Consider the following 21,420-nt stretch of genomic DNA (forward strand, 5'->3'; position numbering starts at 1 on the left):
GGCCGGCGTGACGCTGCACCGGCCCGAGGCGCGCCACGCGTTCTCCCGGGGAAGCTGTCCCTGGATCCCGGGACCCCGGCAGTGGCGGGCTGCACGAGCTCCCGGGAGGGGCGGTGTGGAGAGTGACCTGTGCTTGCACACAGGCCTCTTGGTGGCGGCAGCAGCAACCCTAGCGTCCCACGCCCGTCTCTGCTGTCCGTGCCGACAGCCGCCGGATTCACCATTCTTGATGCCAGTGAGAACATTCATGATCCATGGGAAGAGGTCAAAATATCAACATGAACAGGAGTTTGGAAGAAGTTGATTCCAACTCTCATGGATGATTTTGAAGGGTTCAAGACTTAAGTGGAGGAAGTAACTGCAGCTGTGGTGGAAATAGCAAGAGAACTAGAACAAGAAGTGGAACCTGAAGATGTGATTGAATTGCTGCAATTTCATGATAAAACTTGAATGGATGAGGAGTTGCTTCATAGGGATGAGCAAGAAAGTGTTTTCCTGATGTAGAATCTACTCCTGATGCAGATACAGTGACAATTGTTGAAATTTTAACAAAGGGTTTAGAATATTACAAAAACTTAGTTGATAAAGCAGTGGCAGTGTTTGAGGCTTGATTCCAATTTTTGAAAGAAGTTCTGTGGGTAAAACGCTATCAAACAGCATTGCATGCTACAAAGAAATCATTCATGAAAGGAAGAGTCAATCAGTGTGGCAAGCTTCATTGTTGTCTTATTTTAAGAAATTGCCATAGCCACCCAGTCTTCAGCAACCACCAGCGTGATCAAGCAGCAGCCACCAACATTGAGGCAAGACCCTCCACCCGCAAAATGATTGACTTGCTGAAGGCTCAGATCGTGGTTAGTGTTTTTTAGAAATAAAGTATTTTTTTTTAAAGAAAGAGTACATTATTTATTTTATTATTATTATTTTTTTTGGTTGCGTTGGGTCTTCATTGCTGCTTGCAGGCTTTCTCTAGTTGTGGCGAGTGGGGGCTACTTTTCATTGCGGTGCATGGGCTTCTTATTGTGGTGGCTTCTCTTGTTGCGGAGCACGGGCCCTAGAGCACGCAGGGTTCAGTAGTTCCAGCACACGGGCTTCAGTAGTTGCAGCACGTGGGTTCTAGGGCATGTGGGCTCTAGGGCATGCGGGCTTCAGGATCAGTAGTTGCAGTTTGTGGGCTCTAGAGCGCAGGCTCAGTAGTTGTGGCTCATGGGCTTAGTTGCTCTGCGGCATGTGGGATCTTACTGGAACAGGGATCAAACCCGTGTCCCCTACACTGGCAGGTGGATTCTTAACCATTGTACCACCAGGGGAGTCCCAGAAATAAAGTATTTTTAAATAAAAGTATGTACATTTTTTTAGACATAACACTGTACACTTAATAGACCATAATAGTATAGTGTAAACGTAACTTCTGTATGCACTGAAAAACCAAAAAAATTGGTGTAACTTGCTTTATTGCAATATTCAGTTTATTGCGGTGGTCTGGAACTGAACTCAGAATATCTCAGAGTTATCCTTTATTTTTTAACCATTTCATAGTTGCTTGGTGCTGTTCTAAGCATTTTACCTGTGTTAACTCATTGGATCGTCACAATAACCTGGTGAAGAAGGTACTGTTGTTACTTTCATTTTAAAGAGGTAGAAACTGAGAAACAGGAAGGCTAACCATCTTGCCTTATGTTATACAATAGGTAAGTGGCAGAACTAGGATTTGAACCCAGGTGTTATGGTTATAGTTCTAGTTTTTAAGCATCTATTTCCTTCTCAGTTCTTATTTGTCTTTTAAATGAAGCCAAGGAAGAGGTCTCAGTTTGTTGGTACTATTTCTTTTACGTTCTCTAGTGCTTCTCTCCCATTTTAACAAGAGGTAGCATTTATGAACAGAGGGTTAGGTGGGCAAGGTATGATACTAGGTAGTATACTACTGTAAGAATTTTATACTGTATGTGAAGTGGTATAATATCATTTGAAGGTAGACCATGGTAAGTGAAAAGATACATAGTATTCTGAAGCAATTCTGTTTTTAAAAAGGTTACAAGTAATAAGCCATCAAAAGAGATAAAGTGAAATCAGAGTATATACTCATTTAATTCAAAAGAAGTCATAAAAAGAGTGAAAAAAAGAACATGGGACAAAGAGAAACAAATAGTAAGGCAATAATAGACTTAATTTTAACCAGATTGGTAATCACATTAAATATAAATGGTCTAAACACACCAGTTAAAAGGCAGAGATTATCAGATTGGATTTAGCAAGACCCAACTATATCATTGCCTATAAGAAACATAACTTTAAATATAAAGATACAAATAGGTTAAAAGTAAAGGATGGAAAAAGATACACTATACTTACAATAGTCAAAAGAAAGATGGAGTGGCTATATTAATATTAGACAAAGTAGATTTCTTCAGAGCAAAGGATGTTTCCAAGGATAAAGAATGTTATTACAAAATAATAAAAAGTTCAGTTAATCAAGGGGGCATAACAGTTCTAAACGTTTGTGCCTCTGATAACAGAATTTCAAAAATACCTGAAACAAAATGGATAGAACTCCAAGGAGAAACAGTCAAATCTGCAATTTTAGCTGGATATTTTAATACCCTTTCCTGCTAATTGAAAATTGAAAAGATATTTTACAAAGATATAGTGGACTTGAACAATACTGTCAACCAATTGACCTAATTAACATTTATAGAATATTTCACCTAACGATAGCAGAATATTCTTCTCAATTCTTCTTACATGTCCACAGAACATTTTCCATGATGGATCATGTTTTGGGGTCATAAAACAAGTCTCCATAATTTAAAAGGATTGAGATCCTGTGCTCTCTGATCACAATGGAATTAAATTAGAAATTACTAACAGAAGACTTTAGAAAACTTACTAATACTTGGAAACTAAATAACCAATTCAAAGAGATTAAAAGATTTTGTACAGAATGAAAATGAAAACACAATATATCAGAATTTGTGAGATTCCACTAAAGCAGAACTTGGGGGGAATTTATAGAACTAATGCCTATATTAGAAAAAAAAAAGATCTCAAATTAATGACCTCCACTTCTACCTTAAGAAATTAAAAATCAGATTAAACCACAGTAATTAGAAGAGAGGAAACGGTAAAGACCAATGTGGAAATTAAGTATAGAAAACAGAGAAAAAGTAGACAGAATTAGTGAAACCTAAAACTGGTACTTTGGGAAGATCAATAAAATTGATGAAGTTCTAACTGGATCGACAGAGGTGACATCATTACAGATTATATAGATAATAAAAGAATAACAAGAGAATATTATGAACAACTTTATGCCTATAAATTTTATAACAAAGGAAAAGGACAAATTCTTCAAAAGACATGCTACTAAACTTCACTCAAGAATAGACAACCTGAATGGCCGTGTATCTATTAAAGAAATTGAATTTTTGATTGAAATATTCCCACCAAAAGAATACCTCCAGGCCCAGATGACTTCACAAGTGAATTCTACTAAGTATTTAAGGAATAAATTATAACAGTTCTACACAAACACTTTGAGAAAATTTCAGAGGAGGGAGTGCTTCTTAATTTGTCAATAGTTCTAGTAGTTTCATAGGTTCCATCAGATTTTCTACACAGTCATGTTTGCAAAAAAAAAACCAGACACTTTTTTCTTTTCATTCTAGATGCCTTTTATTTCTTTTTCTTGCTTGACTGCACTGTTTAGAATCTCCAGTATACTGTGGAACAGAAGTGGTGAGAGTAGACAACCTTGTTTTATTTCTGGTCTTAGGGAGAAATCATTTGGTTTTCCACCATTAAAACTACATTATTTGTAGTTTTTTCAGATATGCCCTTTATTGGGTTGAAGAAGTTCCTTTCTAAAATGTACTCAGGTATTATCTGGAATGGGGGTAAGACTGTTAAATGCTTTTTTCTTTGTGCATTTGTAGAGTTGATTACATGGTTTTTCCTTTTTAGTTGGTTCATAGAGTGAATTATATTCATTGCTATTTAAATGTTAAACTAAACTTGCATTCCTAGCATAAACCCCATTTGGTCATCATGTACTATATTTTCTTTAAAAAAATGTTGCATTCAGTTTCCTATAATTTGTTTAGAACTTTTGCATGTGGAATATTTTTGTGCAGTCTTCTTTTCTCATAATGTTTGTGTCTAGTTTAAGTATAAGGGTTATGCTGGCCTCACAAAGTATTATTTAAGTGAGTTTAGTAAAGTTATGGGATACAGGATCAATATATAAATATCAATTGCACTTCTTTGTACTAGCAACGAACAGTTGGAAATTGAAATTTAATAAAACCAGTACCATTGACAATAGCAACATGTATGAAATACTGAAAACTGCGCACAGCATTGCTGAACAAAAAGAACATGTAGATATATGGGGAGATATTCTTTATGCCTGGGTTGGAAGACTTATTGTTGCTAAGGTGAAAGCACTCCCCAATTGAGCTGTTGATTCAGTGCAACCCAATCAGAATCTTAGCAGGCTTTATTGTAGAAATTGACAAGCTGATTCTGAAATTCATGTAGAAATGGCAAGGACCTAGAATATCTAAAACAACTTTGAAAAAGAAGAACAAAGTTGGAGAGCTAATACTACCTGATATCACAATTCATTATTAAGCTAAAGTAATCAAAACAGTGTAGTATTAGTGTAAAGATAAATAGATCAGTGGAGGGCTTCCCTGGTGGCACAGTGGTTGAGAGTCTGCCTGCCGATGCAGGGGACACGGGTTCGTGCCCCGGTCCGGGAAGATCCCGCATGCCGCGGAGCGGCTGGGTCCGTGAGCCATGGCCGCTGAGCCTGTGCATCCGGAGCCTGTGCTCCTCAACGGGAGAGGCCACAATAGTGAGAGGCCCGCGTACTGCAAAAAAAAAAAAAAAAAAAATAGATCAGTGGAATAGAAGAGTCCAAAAATAAGTCCAGTAAATATATAGACAACTGAATTTTAATGAAGTACAAAGGCAATTCATAGAAGAAAGGATAGTCTGTTTAAAAAAAATGCTGGCTCAGTTGCATATCCATATACAAGCAAATGAACTTCAGTCTGTATCTTTCATTGTCTACAAAAATTAAGTCAAAATGAATCATAGGCCTAAATGTAACACCTAAAGTTATAAAACTTTTAGACAAAAAAAGGAGAAAATCTTTGTGACCTTGAGTTAGGCAAATATTTTTTAGGTACAACACCAAAAGCACAACCAATAAAACGACACATTGATAAAATGAACTCTATCAAATTAAAAATGTGTGCTCTTTGAAAGATAATAAGAAATGCTTAGTAAGCACCTGTGGAAATGAGTTGGCTCTTTGGTCCTCTTGGTGTCCTGACCTGGAACTGAGGGTCATGGGCTCCTGTCTCTCTTATGCTCTCAACTGCTTCAGTGGCCCTCTATGGCCCTTATTTTTCTCACCTGTAAAATGTATGATTTCCAAGGTTCCTTCCACCTTGGACACCCAACATGTCTATGTAACAATTGACTTGGAAAGCAATATCTACCAGTAAACATGTTTAAAAAAAAATTTTTTTTTTAAGTTTAATTCGTCTGGAGCAGTGGTTCTCAACTGAGGCAGTTTTGCTCCCCAGGAGACATTTGGCAGTATCTGGAGATGTTTCATTGCCAAAACTAGTTCAATGGCATCTAGTGGATAGAGACCAGAGCTACTACCAAACAGCCTACAATGCACAGCAAAGTCCTCCTCACACAGAATTACCTAGTTCCAAATGTCAATAGCACCAAGGTTAAGAAACCTTGGTTTAGGTATCTAAAGTCAATTTAGCTGCTTATTATTTGAAACCTGTGTTAATCAAACATTCCTGTGTTGAACATGTTATTGGCAAAAAAAGTTGCTAAATAAAATCCTTTGGAGAAAATTGTGTCTTAGACTTTTGGGAATGTGAGGATGATGTGTTTATGAGACTCTTTCATTTTTGAAATAATGATTTTTATGTAGCCACCTGGAGTTGATCAATTTGGATATGTTGAAGTATTTGTTTTCATGTCATTTGGAAAAAGTGTTTTAAAAAAATTACCACCACCATACATATAATTTCCCACCCTAGTCTAGTAGAAGCCACCCATAGAGCTTAATTTTAATCGATGGACTAAAATTTAGTTTTGTTTGTTTTTGAAATAATTAGTGAAGCTTTGATATCTGAAATTTAGATTTAAGATTCATTAATTTAAAATGCCTACCTAGCCTCCTTTTTGCCAATATTCCACAAATAGGCCAAGACCCTGGTTCTCATATTAGATAAGTTCAGCAGCTTACATGGTGACACTTGGATTTTGGTATTTTCTTCTTTTTCCTTTTAAAAAGAGAGCCTGGGGGAGAGAGAAAGTAGGTTTTAGTGGAAGAATGAGGGAAAAGAACAAGGATTTGAAATGGGTTGAGAACATTGGTCCTTAATATGTTGCTTATGAGGAACAGTATTTTTCCAAGTAGAGGAATACTAGGAATTTTGTATATTCACTTTCATTAGAAGTAGTTTGCTGCTGCTACAAATATAGCTACAGTTGTGCCCAGAAGACTGATGTTATACAGCTGAATTTCGTCCAATTACAGCCTTCCTCTGCATATTACTCCCATCTGTTGTACTAAAGGAGTGCTTTCTGAGGTAGAATCTGTCCCTGTTTTTGTTCTAGACCAGGAGTTGGCCGGCTTTGCATAAAGGCCCAGATAGTCAATACTTTAGGCCTTTTTTGCAGGTCATACAGTCTGTGTTGCATCTATTCAGGTCTGCCTTTATAGCGTGAAAGTAACCATAAACAATACAGAAATGAATGAGTGTGGCTGTGTTCCAATAAAACTTAATTTATAAAAACAGGCCTGGGTTCAGATTGCGGGTTATAGTTGGCCAGCCCCTGTTCTAGGCTATCAGCATTTTCTCTTTGGAACATTTGGCACTTTCTGGTTAGTTTCCCAGTGGTGGCTGGTTGCAAATGGAAGAAAGAGGTACCTTTTCACTTGCAGCTGCTCTGCTATATGGAATGGCTCTTCCTGATGATGGTATGTGATAAGTAGATGACAGGAACTTTAAATGAGAAGTAGAATGGTAAGGCAGGCTGAGTTCCTTTCTTGATCACAACCCAAATTCTAGCAAGTTTACCTTTGAAAAGTCTCTGGAATTAGTTTTTTTTTTTTTATGTAAGTACTTATAACCTCTTGGCTAGAGTAGGGCAGTACTTTCTTATCGCTCACTCTGCTTTTAAGGTTCTCTCCCTAATACATCAACCTCCACAGATGTTGCCAGTTACCTTTCTAAAATGGAAGTATTATGGCACATATCTCTACCTGTAAAATTATACAGTGACTCCCAGTCACCTGGGATAGTGGTTCTTAACCACTTTTCATTTCTGAGTCCCTTTGAAAAATCATTAGATAGCTGTGGATCCAGGAAAATGATTTTTTTGTGTGTTCATCACACAATTTTCATACTTTTGGGGAGTTGGGCATTTCATGGCCCCAGGGTTTAATTCATGGTCTCTTAGTTAAGAAATCTTGATTTAGAAAATAAAATGCATGTTTCTTTCCCATGCTGTTAATGCTTTATGATCTGACTCCAGTCTGCCTTTACAGTTTATTGTCCATGTTCTCACACACACACACACACACACACACACACACACACACACACACACACACACACACACATGCTTTTTCTGCAAAGAATTAACCAACATTCTCCTGTCCTGCCAATTTCTCCTATTCTTCTGTCTTTGCAAGTATTATTTCCTCTTGCCAGGAATGTCCTTACCATTTCCCTTGCATCTGCCCAATATCTACTCATTAAGACTCATCTCAGGGCTTCCCTGGTGGCGCAGTGGTTGCGCGTCCGCCTGCCGATGCAGGGGAACCGGGTTCGCGCCCCGGTCTGGGAGGATCCCACATGCCGCGGAGCGGCTGGGCCCGTGAGCCATGGCCGCTGAGCCTGCGCGTCCGGAGCCTGTGCTCCGCGACGGGAGAGGCCACAACAGAGGGAGGCCCGCATACCACAAAAAAAAAAAAAAAAAAAGACTCATCTCAAATATCAGATTCTCTGTGAAAGTTTTCCTCACATTTCCTCCTTGGCATAAATAAATATGAAGGAATTGTGGCAACTGATACATGTAGGGAAGCCTTTCTTTTGGAGGGGAGGGGTGGGAAAAGCTTGGAAGGAGGAAACTTCCAGGAAAGATTTCTTTACTCTTAAGAGATATTCCTCTTCTTAAACCTCTGGGAGCTTCAGTTTCCTAAGTTGAATATAATATTTATCTTAGGGGGCTGTTAAATAAAGAAGAGTGTTCCAATCTCCATAACACCTCAATATTTATACAGGAAATTCTCTTCTCCTGGTCATTGGGTGGCCCCAGGAACTTACGCAGGAGTAAACATCTTCAGAGACCCAGTACTCTCGGTTCTTAATAAAATGTTCTAATGGAAAACTAGGTTGTAAATTTACTAAAACAAAATTTCCTGAAATCCTTCTGCTGAAATTATGGTAGGATGTGTTTTGTGACCTACAGGTCACTATGCAAATATTTGTGTTGTTAAAGGCGTTGCTGCTTTTAAAAGGCCAGTGGGGTCTTTGCTATTAGGATGATGCTTTTTTTGTCTAGTCAATTCTGATAGAATAGAGCTCTGTCAATCACAAATTAACACTTGTGGTTTTCACTCTTCCATGAATGACTGGGAGGGTGTATGAAATATGATAATTTGTAATTTTTCTGGGCACATCTTTGATCCTAGTCTAACACTGGTAGGCACATCTCCGTGTAATTTGTTATTCTCCGTTTTTTGTGTGTAGTTAATTTTTATTGCCAGCACTGTCTGTGCTGTGGGAGCCAGCTTGTAGTGCTGTGGCCAAAGAGAAGCAAAGGCAATACATCTAGGAAGAGGGATTTTGGATAAACTAAAAAGTAAAATGTAAGATTCTGTGGTGGTTTAAATTCATGATGTGAATGAGTCTACTTTGCAAGTTGTATGGTACTGTAAGTAGAAATTATTTCAGTGTTTTTAGAGTCATTGAACGTCTGTAGGAGTAAAAAAAAATTAGTTATACTTTAATGTGTTATATGCCATAGTAATATTCTCAAATTTGGGGATTTTTCAAGATGTCTTGGGACAGATCCCTCATAAACATGAGGATCTGTTGTACTTGAAGTCATCAGAAGGGTGTCCGTTTGTTGAGATTTATGAATTCAACAGGAATATCTTTCTGTCACTGTGTATGTGCATGTGTGTATATCTTCTGAATGAAACTTGTAAGATCGTATAGTTTAATAGTCCCATTTATAAGGGCTCTGCCTTTTCATTGCTTATAGGATAAAGTCCAGGCTTTTCTTTTTACTGTGGCAAACGTTGCCCTTTATACCTACTTCTCCAGACTCAGTTCCTGTTGCTTTCCCATCATTCGTGCATTTTACTCTCTAATTACATTGCCCTCAACTGTTGGTGGTTCCCTGAATGCCAGTGACAAAGGCTTTCACTGTTCGTAGCCTGTGTACGTGGTATTTTCTCTCATGTTCACCTAATGAACTCCTATTAGACGTGAAAAGAGAGAGAGACCAGATATTTTACCCTCTACTGCCCCACATTTCCACAGTATTTAAACATCCAGTTAAGGATTGGTAGAGAGAGGGTAATTTGGCATTGTAGAAAGCACGAAGGATTAGCAAACAGCAGACTTGTATTTAAGCTCTACCTCTGCCTTTAACTGATTATGTGAGCTTGGCCAGATCACATGACCTCCCATTAGATTGTTGTCTTACTGTAAAATCATGGGATTGGAATAAAGCAGGGGGTTAGCAAACTCGCCTGCCCCTTCTTTTCTTTTTCTTTACTTCCATTTTTCTTCCCTCCTCTTCTTTTAATTCTTGCACATTTGAAGGATACAGTGCTTTCACATTGCTTTATAGTAAATTACTACAGCAGTGATTCTCCTTGGGGAGTGGAGGGGGTAGCGCATTTCCCCGGATGAGGGAGGCAAATATTAAAATAAGGGAAGACCTGGGGGTTTGAAATGTACTCCAAGGGGAGATCTCCAGAGCACCTTCCACCTCTTAAATAATATTCATCTGTGTTATTGCATGAGGCAAAAATATTTAAGGGTTTATGTAGCTTAGTTCCAAAAGACTGTTCATGAGATCATTTTGGCTCTGAGGTTGAAAATGACACTAAATAAATGGCTACTAACGCCATCTGTTGGTAGGAAGAGTTTTACTTTTTATTAGATGTGTACTTTAGTCTCTGAAATTTTGCAAGTTGAAGATTTGTCGAGGAGGTTTTGTATAATTCAGGAGAACTTTTTATTTTGAAAGAATTTCAAACTAAAAGGAAAGTTATTATAAGAGTAGTAAAGAGAACTCCTGTATGCCCTCTATACAAATTCACCAGTTTTCAACATTTTGCCCCATTTGCTTTGTCATTCATTTGTTTCTCTTTCTCACACACATACATGCTATTTTTCTGAAATATTTGAGATGAATTTGCATGCCTCATATCCTTTTACCCCTTAATACTTCAACTTTATTTCTTAGGAACAAATTTATTCTTTTATATAACCACAATATAGTTATCAAAATTCAGGAAACTGATACAATACTTTGATCTACAGTCTGTATTCCGGTTTTGTGAATTGTCCGAATAACATCTTTTATAGCATTTACTGCCCTCCAATACAGGATGTAGAGTTGTCATATCTCTTGACTTTCCTTTAGTTTGTAATGGTTCCTCAGCTTTTCTTTGTGCCTCGTAACAATGGCATTTTTTAAAGAACGCATTTATGGAATATTCCTCGGTTTAGTTTTGTCCATTTCCTTGAGATTAGATTCAGGTTATGTATTTGCAGCTCGAGTACTCATAAGTGATGTTGTGTCCCTCCCAGAGTATCACATCACAGGTACACGATGTCTGTCTGCTCCTCATTGGTGATGGTAAATTTGATTCACTCAGTCAAGGTGTCGTCCAGTTTCTTCACAGTATAGTTACTTATTTTCCCTGTTGCACCTAATAAGCAGTCTGTGGGAAAACACTGTTTTTGTTTTTTACTTTTTTAAAATTAAAGTCTTTGTAGAAAAATTTTAAATTTAAAATATTTTTTTAATTTAAAAATTTTCCAAAGTTAGGAAAAAATTGACTTGTAAACCTGGAGATAGCCACATTTTAGTGTATGTTGGTACAGTCTCTCTTCTATGCTATAATGATAATGACAACCAAAAAGGATTATACTTCAAATACTGTTTGTCAGATTGCTTTATTGATTTAGCAGTAAGTTGTGGATATTTCCCTATGTATCACTGAGTATACTCCTGTGGTATTTAAGTGGCTGCCTAGTGTTCCATTGTATATAATCCTTTGCCTACGGATTGTTCTGTGATGTTCAGTTTAGCCTCATGTTTCAGGTATAAGAATCTCCTGAGTGTCCAGGCTATTGAATTGCCCTCCTTTTTAGACCTTTTTGTCTTGCGTTTTAAGGGAGGCACTGCTGAACTGTTGCCTCACCTGAAATCTTGGCTCCGACATAGAGTCCTGACATCTGTCTTGCTCCTGTCACACTGACTCGCCATGGGGTTTTTCTGTTCCACCGTTTCATACTAACAAGCTGAGTTCCTTTCTCTGATCATTCTTGGGCCTACAGTGGCACACTCTTGCCAAATTCAGAAATGTATTTCTGATTCAACTGAATTGTTTTTCATGTTTTAATTACTAAAATTGTGCAATATTGGGGTTTTTGTTTAATTTCAAGTAGTATATAGTCTTATGAGTGGACTTTTATGGGCTAGTCTTCTGAGTTGAGCTTCTGGCCAAAATGCACACACACCCACCAAAACACACCCACACACACCCACACCCACACCCAAACAAATGTTTGAAGCACGGTTCATCTTTTTGCTTGGAACTTCCTTTCTGTTACCTGAATTTCTGGTTAACCTATATTTATATTTTGGGCCAGGTCATATAGGAGATCTCAGAGCTCTTATGTATTAGAATCACTTGGCAAATTATCTTTAGTGAAACTTCTATGCTGGAGGTAGAGTATAACCTTTAAAGGCATTATTTAATAGATTTTTTTTTCCCCCTTTAATATCATTTGAAAGTCTCTCTTCCCCTACAGCTAATTCGTTTTAGACCGTTTAGGTACATGGAAATATACGCTTTCTTTGTAGCTGTGGGCCAGTTTATAAATGGTTCATCGCATTACATCAACAATTTAGTACAAATGCGACAAAATTATATCTGAAAGACTTGTGTTGAGTCTTTATTGACTTAAGGCAAAACAGTTTTAATCCAAGCACGTTCTTTAAAGTAGCTTCATTATTTTTAAGCTTTCCTTTACACTTTGAGAAATAATGTCTGCTGTTTCATAGATGGGGAGGTTTAAGTGGGCGAGTTTCTTTTCATTGCCCTTTTAATATATGCACTCTAGGTAGGGTATTAAAGTGGCAGTGTGGTAAGTGAAACAGTTTTCTGCTATCCTTATCTTTTTCCTTCTAATTTAAGATCTCAGCTTACTTTGTTTTGAAAATCATCTTAAATATGTACCTAAAATATTTATAAATAAAATATATGTGTGGAAAAAATATAGAGATGTTTAAGCTTAAACAGTAATTTGGTAAGTGATCTAGTAAACAGTCTTGCCGGGAAACAATTTAATTAGTTCTTTTGACAGGAGATTTCTAAATATGTAGATTAATTTAGACATTATCTTTTTTTTTTTTTTTTTTTCAACCTGGGTGGTATGTGAAATTGCTAAACCTGTCATTGTGGTTGGCTTTACAATGATTGGAGTTTCTCCAGAACGTCTTTTTTTTCCTTACAGTTTCAGGGTGTTCTTATCCATGTGAATTGCTGTTGTTTGAAAAATGCTTGTTATCCTTTGATTAAGAATTAAGCAAAAAAAAAAAAAAAAAAAAAAAGCATAGCTTAGAATTTTTTATCACTTATTCTGTACTACTAAAGATACGTGGAATAATTTCAAGTTGTGTACTTCTGAATAAATTCATAAAATAATTTATAACATTCATGTTTAATTTACCCTTAGAAATTAGTCAGCATGCAAAGTGGTATCTATCTTAAGGGACCTCTCAGCGTTAAATGCAACGATATAGTATTGCAAGCTATTTGTAGATTTATCTCCTTTTTGTCCTGAAAGATATAGTTATTAGTTAACATGTTTACACACTTAGTACTTCTAAGAAATGAATATTTTTTAAGTAAAAAAATTTTTTAATTGTTTAGTAAATTTATTTTCCAGTGTAATACTTGTGTCAAAATATGCTTTCAAAATGGTTCATTTAGATGCATAGTTTACTTAGTTCTTCTAATTCATTAGTTTATATTGTAATTTTCACATGCTTCTGGAATTTAGAAGGTCTGCCTTCTTCTATTTAGAAGAAGGTCTGCCCCTTCCTCTCCTTTTGTTTTGTTGTTGTTTGTTTTTTTAAAGCCTCATTACTGATAGATGGACTGTGAGCCTCTGCCTAAATATTAGGAAAGTTCCTTGCTCAAGGCCTTACAGCTGGCTGGTAGTTCCCAAGCTAGGATTTGAGCCTAGGGCTTTCCAACTCCAAAATTTGTGTTCTTGCTGTTATACTCTACCATTTTTAGATGGATTGAGTTTTTCCTATATGATTTCATTTAATTCTTAACAAAATCTCTCTGAGGTACATTTTATTGTCCCTTATTTATAAACAATTAAATCAGAGTTCAGATATTACATAATTTACCCAGCATCACATACCTGGTTAAAGTCCTAGAATTAGTGTTCCGTATCTTACTTATGCTTTTCCCACTGAACTGCTTTCACTACCCCTCAGGGTGGGCGGGACCAGCATTCACAAATTAATATGAATTTTGTTAAATTTTTTTCTTTTAAATATCATCTGAGATTGCCATTTTCATGGCGTCAGGGATTCTGAATTAGAATGGTGATGGAGGATGAAGCTGATAGAAGTTAAGAGGATAGAATGTGATCATGGGAGTTTTATACAACTAGAAGACTAGGAGAGGGTCCTGGAGAGCAGAGATTACAGAAGCCTGGGTGGGAAAGGGGCCTGCACGTCACTTCAGGTGCCTTGCTTTTTTGGCAAAAGGTGGGAGTGTTGTTTACTACTCACCTTCCCTAAAGCCCAGTGGCATACCCCTGCATGGTAATCCTTGAAATACTGGTTTTAGTTTCCTAAGGTCATTTCCCTACTCAGAAACCTTTAATGGTTCCTAGTGCCTGTCCCTTCCAATTTAAATTCCCCCTTTTGACAGTTGAGACCCTCTGCAATCTGGTCCTGTCACTTCTTTGAACCTTTCCAGAGCTCATCAGAAAGGTTCTCCCCACCAAGCAGGTCAGTGTCCACATCATACCTTCTCTCTGGGCCACCTTTACTTTTAAATTTGCACCCTTGATGGTTTTTACTTACCCTTTCTTCATACTCTTCAACCTGTTTCTTTATAAACTTATACATCATTTTCTCCTGTAGAAATCATGCGACTCTTGAAGCTGAATCACTGCTTAACAAGTTGTAGCGTTCTCCGATTCTCTCATTTCTGCTCTTTCCCCTCTAGCCATTTATAAATCTGCTCAGAGGAAGAACAGCCTTTTAGGTTCTCTTCTCTGGTTCCCTTCTTCCCTCATTTTGTCTCTCTCCCACCGCCCCCCGTCCTAGTTTTTTCCTATCCATCAGTTTATCCTTCTTTCCTGTCTTTTGTTTTTCTATCCACCTGTCCTCCTTTTTTCCCTCCCTTCTGGCTGCCTATTCCTACTGTGTAAGCTTGGGCAAGTTACCTATTTGCTCATCTCTAAAAATGGGGTATAATATAATAACTTCATAGGGTTTGTTTTGATGATTGAGTGAATTTTTAATGAAAAAGTGCTTAGAGCAGGACCTGGATAATAAGCACTCCATAAATGTTAGCTTTTGTTTGTTATTGTTGTACTGTTTTGTGTATTTTAATGTATAAAACAAATGATAGGGTGTCTATAAAAGGAGAAGTTTTTCTTTTTTACATAAAAGCAAGTTATTATTTTTAAAAATAGTTATTAAATAGAGGTTAATTTAAAACTTTTAAACATTTTGACAGTCATCTAAAATCATTAATCATCCTAACAGTCTCGGTTAACATAACTGTTTCTACTCCTGACTTTACTTTTATTCAATACAAAGTTAAACAGAAACTAGGACAAGTTTTTCTACCTCGAGATAAATTAGTATTTCAGGTACATACTACAACATTCTTACATGCTTGCTACATGGACTAATTTTGTGGTAAATTCTTTCTGTGTCTAAAGAATGTCTTTATTTTGCCTTCTCTTGGATGAGAATTTAGCTGGGTATGGAATTTTAGGTTGACAGTTATTTTCTCTTGGCACTTTGAAAATATTTCATTTTCTTCTGTGTCTTTTGGTATTGTTGAGAAACTTTCCATTCAATTTGTTCCTATGTAAATAAAATACCTTACCCACTTGTTTTTTAAATAAGTATTCTCCAGTTTAAAGTGATGTATATAGAATATGATTCTTTTTATTTATTTATCCTGCTCAAAGTTTGTGATTCCTGAATGTGAAGATATATGTCTTTCCCCGTATCTTGGAAACTTCTCAGCCTTTCTCTCTTTAAATGTTGCCTTTCTTTATCTCTCTTCCTCTGGAACTCCTCTTAGACGTGTTCGATATTATTCTGTTTTTCATTTCTTTAGTCTTTCTTCACATTTTACATATCATTAAGCCTTTGTTAGAATTTTTGCATAATTTCATTTCTCTTTTCTACTTCACAAATTCTCTTTAGTTGTGTTAATCTGATGCTTAATTCTCCAGTGACTCTATCTTCCTTTTCTTTTTAAAAATTTTATTTTGTTCCCTTACAAATGTCTGTCTTGCTTTTTTTATAACGTCGTATTGTATTTTCAGTTTCTTCTTTTAAGGCCGCTGGCTTTAATCTTTAATCTGGTTTTATAGCCTGTATCTGATAATTTTTCATCTAAAGTTCTCAAGAGATAATCCTAATGATTGTTGTGTTTCCTGCTTTTACCTGTAGTGGGTTGTTTGCTTATAGGGTTGGTAAATTTCTATTTTGAGCTTGCCGGCAGGGGGAATTCCGCATTGCCTGGGTTGAAGGAATGTTCCCCCCCACCCGCCCCTCAAATTTTGTTCCCTCCATCTGCCTTGGGTTCCAGGAGTCTCACTGGCTTGTGAACATTTTATTTGAATTTCTAGTCTTGAAGGTCTTGGGCCATGCTGGTAGTATAAATTCAAATTCTGTGTCTGTGCTGGAGCATGCCTAGGATTACAAATTATCATTTTGTAGACACCTTCCACCAGCCACAGTGGTAAACACAGGCCAAGACACACAAGTTTCTTATCTTGCTGTACCAGAATTTTTTTTTATAGACCATCTTATCACTGATTGGGTAGACTGTCAGTCTCTCTGGCTTTATTCTAGGTAAAAGTGGGTGTGGATGGGTTGGCGTGGGGAGTGTGTGCGTCTCAATTCCATTCTCATCTCTTGGTTGCTTTTTCTGTCCAACTGGTGTCAAAGTCCATTTCTAAATTTCTCTTGTGGTACAAAGATTTTTTACGTTGTTTTTCAACCATGTTGCTGGAAATAGAAATCGTCATCATATTCTTTTAAATGTGTGTAGTATTGTGTGTATTGAGTATTTGATTGCCATTCTCCCTATACTTTTACTGTCAATTGGGCATTTATCTAATGCTATCCTGTGAACAACTGCTTTGTTCAGTCATTTATTCATCTTTCCCAGATTAAATAGGCAATTGAGGTCAGTATTGTGTTTATGTGCCTGAGTGCAAAGATGAAAAATAATGGTTTTTCTGCTGTGTTTTGTTTTAAATATAGGTCTTTAAAATCAAGGAACTCAAAGTTCATTAAGGAGAGACACATAAATATATCAGTGTGAAAATATAGCAACAGAATTCTGACAGAAGAGCAGTGGAAGCATAAAAGAAGGAGACTAATGACCTCTATGTGGGAGGCATTGGGGAGCTCTTATAACCCTGGATGTTCATCAGAACCCCTTTCTTTTTAATTTCTTTTGTAATAACTTGAACTTGTTATAAGCAAATACCAAAGGTATCTTGTTTAGTGCTATAGCAGAAATGGTTTGAAGAGGCAACCACATTTTTTATTAAACTTTTGTCAAAATAGCTCAGTATCGATTATGTCAAAGACAAAATCTTTTTTTGTGGTTGTTGTTACTCATCAGACTTTTGATGGCTGTAATTATTGAAACAAAGTACTGGGGAATTTGGGACTAATCTCTAATTTTCTTAGATAAAAAAATAAAGAAGGCAGTGCAAGTTTAGCTTAGTGTCACAAATGCTGAAAGTTATATGATATATAGTATATGATATACAGCCATTTAAATCTTTGGGCCTTCCATGAGTGTCATATAAAATGTCTTTAACATTTATTTTAAAATAAATTTTAAAAGAGAGCCAAGCACTATAACAACTTTTAAATATTGAGTTGCAATTATGTTGTTTTAACTTTACCCTGTTACTTTTTTTTCTCATGAAATTTGTAAGTTTACAATAAGAATTCAGTTTCTGTTGTTGAAATTGTCACTTCCGTTTTCATGTTTTTTTTCTTATAATTGTCTATTTGAATTTTTTTAATGTGGTTATATACAAAGGCATGAAAGTCACTTCTGGTTTTCACTATTGTAAATAGTGCTTGATTAAATAACCTTTATCTATGTAGTTTTTTCTTCAGAGTTTTTTTTTTTTTTTTTAAGTTTCGAGTGTCCCAGCTTTGGCAGTTTACTATTTATTTATTTTTTTGGTTGCTCTGGGTCTTTAGTGGCAGCAGGTGGGCTCCTTAGTTGCGGCATGCGAACTCTTAGTTGAAGCATGCATGAGGGATCTAGTTCCCTGACCAGGGATTGAACCCGGGTCCCTGCATTGGGAGCTGTGGAGTCTTACCCACTGGACCACTAGGGAAGTCCCCTCCAGAGTTTTAGTAAGATAAATTTCTGGTACTGAGATTTTAAGCCAACATGTGTAAGCATATCAATTCTGTATTATCTGAATGTTTCCAAAGAAATTGCAGTAATTAATTGCATTTCACTACCTTTTTCCTTATAGTTGCTTAGCTCTTCTAGAGCATATTTTGTAAAACTATTAAATGTCTTTAGCATAATATTCTTAATGATGATAGCATAAATTATTTTAGAAAAGAACTGGTACTATGAAATGAGATTAATTAGTGAGAAGTTGTCACTTTAACTTTACCCTCTTGTTTACTTTTTTAAAAAGCATTGGTTTCTTTGTGGGGATACCATTGAGAAAGTGAGGAGTTAGGAGACTGAATGATTGTGCCTGCAGTTTAAATAATCTAGTTTGTGACCTCAAGCAGGGGAGGTAAATCTACCCATTTCAGATTTCCTATTTGGGGATTATATTGAAGTACTATGCCTGTTTTGGTATTTAAACCCTTTTAAAGGACAGATTAACTGTCTTTAGAAGTTTCAGAAGAGAATAGGAAAAAATAAATTCATTAAGAAAAGAGCTTCTGTGATGTTGGTGTTTATTATGAATGATTGTGCTGTTTATACATGGCGCTAGGAAAGGTAAATAATATTAAGGCATATATTTGACTTATCTAATTTGAACTTTTTTGTGTGCAAAGCACAGAAACTTCTTGGGGCACATACTATAAAAATATAAACCCATGCCTGTCTCTTAGGACTTGCAGTGTTTTTATGGTATCATATGAGGCTTTGTTGTACTTAAACAGTATTAAATACTGACATGTAGTACATTTGTAAGTAATTATGAATAAGATTTTTGTTGAGGTATGCTTTGCTGTACTTTTTTTTTTCATGTAATGGGTTTTAATATGACAATTTTCATAGGATATTTAAATGACATTTTGATTAAAAGCAGGCAGAGAAATCTTTATTCTTTACTGTTAATAGTTTACAAATGTATTAATGTTTATTCCTGGTGTATTACCTCTTTTTCAGTAGATATTAACCATAAAATTTATATATTTGATACACAAGTTAGACTAAGGATACATTTTTTTAACGATTTGATTAATTTTTCTTAACACTAGGGGGCACTGTTGATTTATGAATTCATATCTAAATCAGGCATAGAATGTGGAATGAAATGAAATTATTTGAAGACATTTCATTACAAATTGAGTGTTGCCTTCAGAGAGAATTTGGATTATCAAGTTCATTTTGTATAGTACTGTAAATATAAATGATTCTTAACAAGAATAAATGAAGTTTATAAAATAAATACTGTAGATTGAAGGAAATTAAAGTATTTCTATGCTCTATTCATTTTCATATTGGTTTTCTAAATGGTTTTTAAAAAAATCATTATTTCTAATGTATTTCTCATTTAAAAAATTCTAGCACAGTCTTTTGCTCTTAGCAGGTACTTAGGGTATATCTGAAGAAACGAAGATAAATTTAAGATGTGACTGAAGGGTGCTATCATTAGTAATAATTTTTAAGCATTTGAAAACCAGCAACATGTTTTGCTACATCTAGGAAACATATTTTAGGCATTCTCATTCATTATTTCTGCAATCAGGATTTTGCTGATGCCCACCAACATGTATTTTGTGAGAGGTATATTTCTAAGGTTTTTGTCTTCTTCAATTAGAAGACTCCCTTGAATTTAAGCTTTGTGTGGATTCATTAGATAGTAGACAAAGTGTGTGTCGTTATAATAGCACTCTTACCATGTGTCAGCACTGTTTTAGGTGCTTTGAATAGGTTAATTTCTCCTCACCACAACTCTATGAAGTAGGTACTTATTGCTATCTCTGTTATATAGGTAAGGAAATTGAACACAGAAAAGGCAAACAGTTTGCTGGGTTCAAACTTAAGCAATTTTTTTCTAGAGTTTGTGCTTCTAAATCACTGTCCTATATTGCTTCTCCAGAGAGAGGAAACTTAGCATTTCAGGAGAATTATTATTGATATTTCAAACTAAGTTTTTAAAGTGGGTATAATTTTGTAATGCACAGCATAAGGAATATAGTCAGTAGTATTGTTAATAACTCTGTGTGGTGACAGATGGTAACTAGACTTATTGTGGTAGTCATTTTGTAATGTGTAAAAATATCAAATCCCTATGTTGTACACTTCAAACTAATATAATAATGTAAGTCAATTACACTTCAATAAAAAAGTGGATATAGTTTTAAATACCTAATTTATAGACACTCAACCATTTCTCTTATGAAAAATATCATAGAAATTTAAAGTTGGAAAGGGACCTTACTCTGTTTATTTGTGTCATTTTACAGAGAGGAAGAAATTCCCTCCTAGATAGGTGAAGTTACCAACACAGTGATAATACAGCAGGTTATTTGTGGAAAGGCATTAGACTCTCAAGTAAACATTCTGACTTCCAGGAAAGTGGAAAAACTATGGTGGTGTGGAAAGAATATTTGACTAGAATTTTAGATGACTTGAATTTTATTCTTGACCCCTCATTTACCAGCCTGTGTCCTCAGAGGCTGTGTTTGTGTTATATGTGTATAATGATATCTTCCTTAATTAGTCTTATTGGTAGTTGTGAAGATCAGTGAGATAATGGAGTAAAGATACTCAGTAAACTTTAAAGCCCTATACAAATAAATATATCATGTACTGTGGTATTTTTATAACATGCTCCATAATAATTTATTTTTAATTATTCGTGATATCTTTGTAAACTGCATTATCAGCACTGCTAAACTTATTCAGTATGATTAAGTTAGGGATGTCATTTAGATCTCTAAAATTTATTTCGTTAGACCATATATTACTTTGCCACATGTTTTTTACACTTTTAATTTTCTTAAGACTAAAAAAGCTTTTGAATTTTTCTCACAATAAATGAAAAATTATACCTTTGCTTTGCTGATAAAGAATATAACAGCAACATGTGTTGAACACTGGCCATTTGGTGTTTCTGATCATTTGAAAATAGCATAATAGGATTGTCCTCAAACCGGATTTAGTGATTTAACTGAAGTGAAAAATAGCGTTTAGTAAATTTGAAGTATTTTATTTCTTGGCATGGTGACAGGCATGGGTTTCTTTTCTTAAACTTCCAATAAGACACACAGTTAAAGTTTTCTATTTATTTTTTACAGGAATAATAATGTATTTGTGGCCTTGGACGTGAAGCAGTCAGTCTTCTGTTGCTGTTAACTAGCGTCAGGGACTGATGTTGTGGGAAGCATGGACCTAATGAACGGGCAGGCAAGCAGTGTTAATATTGCTGCTACTGCTTCTGAGGTAAGACATTTAAAAAGTTTAGTTGTAAAATTTCTTACCTGGCATTCTGATTTTTTAAGCATTATGATTGGTCACAGATGTAAATCAGAGCTTGAGAAAAAGGGTTACAGATTTTTCAGTTTTCAAAAAACTATTTTCATTGTACCATCCATGTGTTCATTGTACGTTTTAGG

General features: G+C 35.8%; 1 protein-coding gene across 5 annotated transcripts in view; it reads left to right on the top strand.

Moving 5' to 3' along the window:
• The window catches only part of RALGPS2 (Ral GEF with PH domain and SH3 binding motif 2), a 305,267-nt gene that overhangs the window by 156,452 nt on the left and 127,395 nt on the right, over positions 1 to 21,420 (top strand). For all 5 annotated transcript variants that reach the window (XM_024133662.3, XM_024133661.3, XM_024133664.3 and 2 more), the window contains one exon: positions 21,103 to 21,247. In XM_024133662.3, coding sequence (XP_023989430.1) covers positions 21,191 to 21,247 — 57 coding nt within the window. In that variant the 5' untranslated portion in view covers positions 21,103 to 21,190. The remainder of the gene's footprint in view (positions 1 to 21,102; positions 21,248 to 21,420) is intronic.

Source organism: Physeter macrocephalus, chromosome 4 (genome assembly GCF_002837175.3).
Source record: "Physeter macrocephalus isolate SW-GA chromosome 4, ASM283717v5, whole genome shotgun sequence".
NCBI lineage: Eukaryota > Metazoa > Chordata > Mammalia > Artiodactyla > Physeteridae > Physeter > Physeter macrocephalus.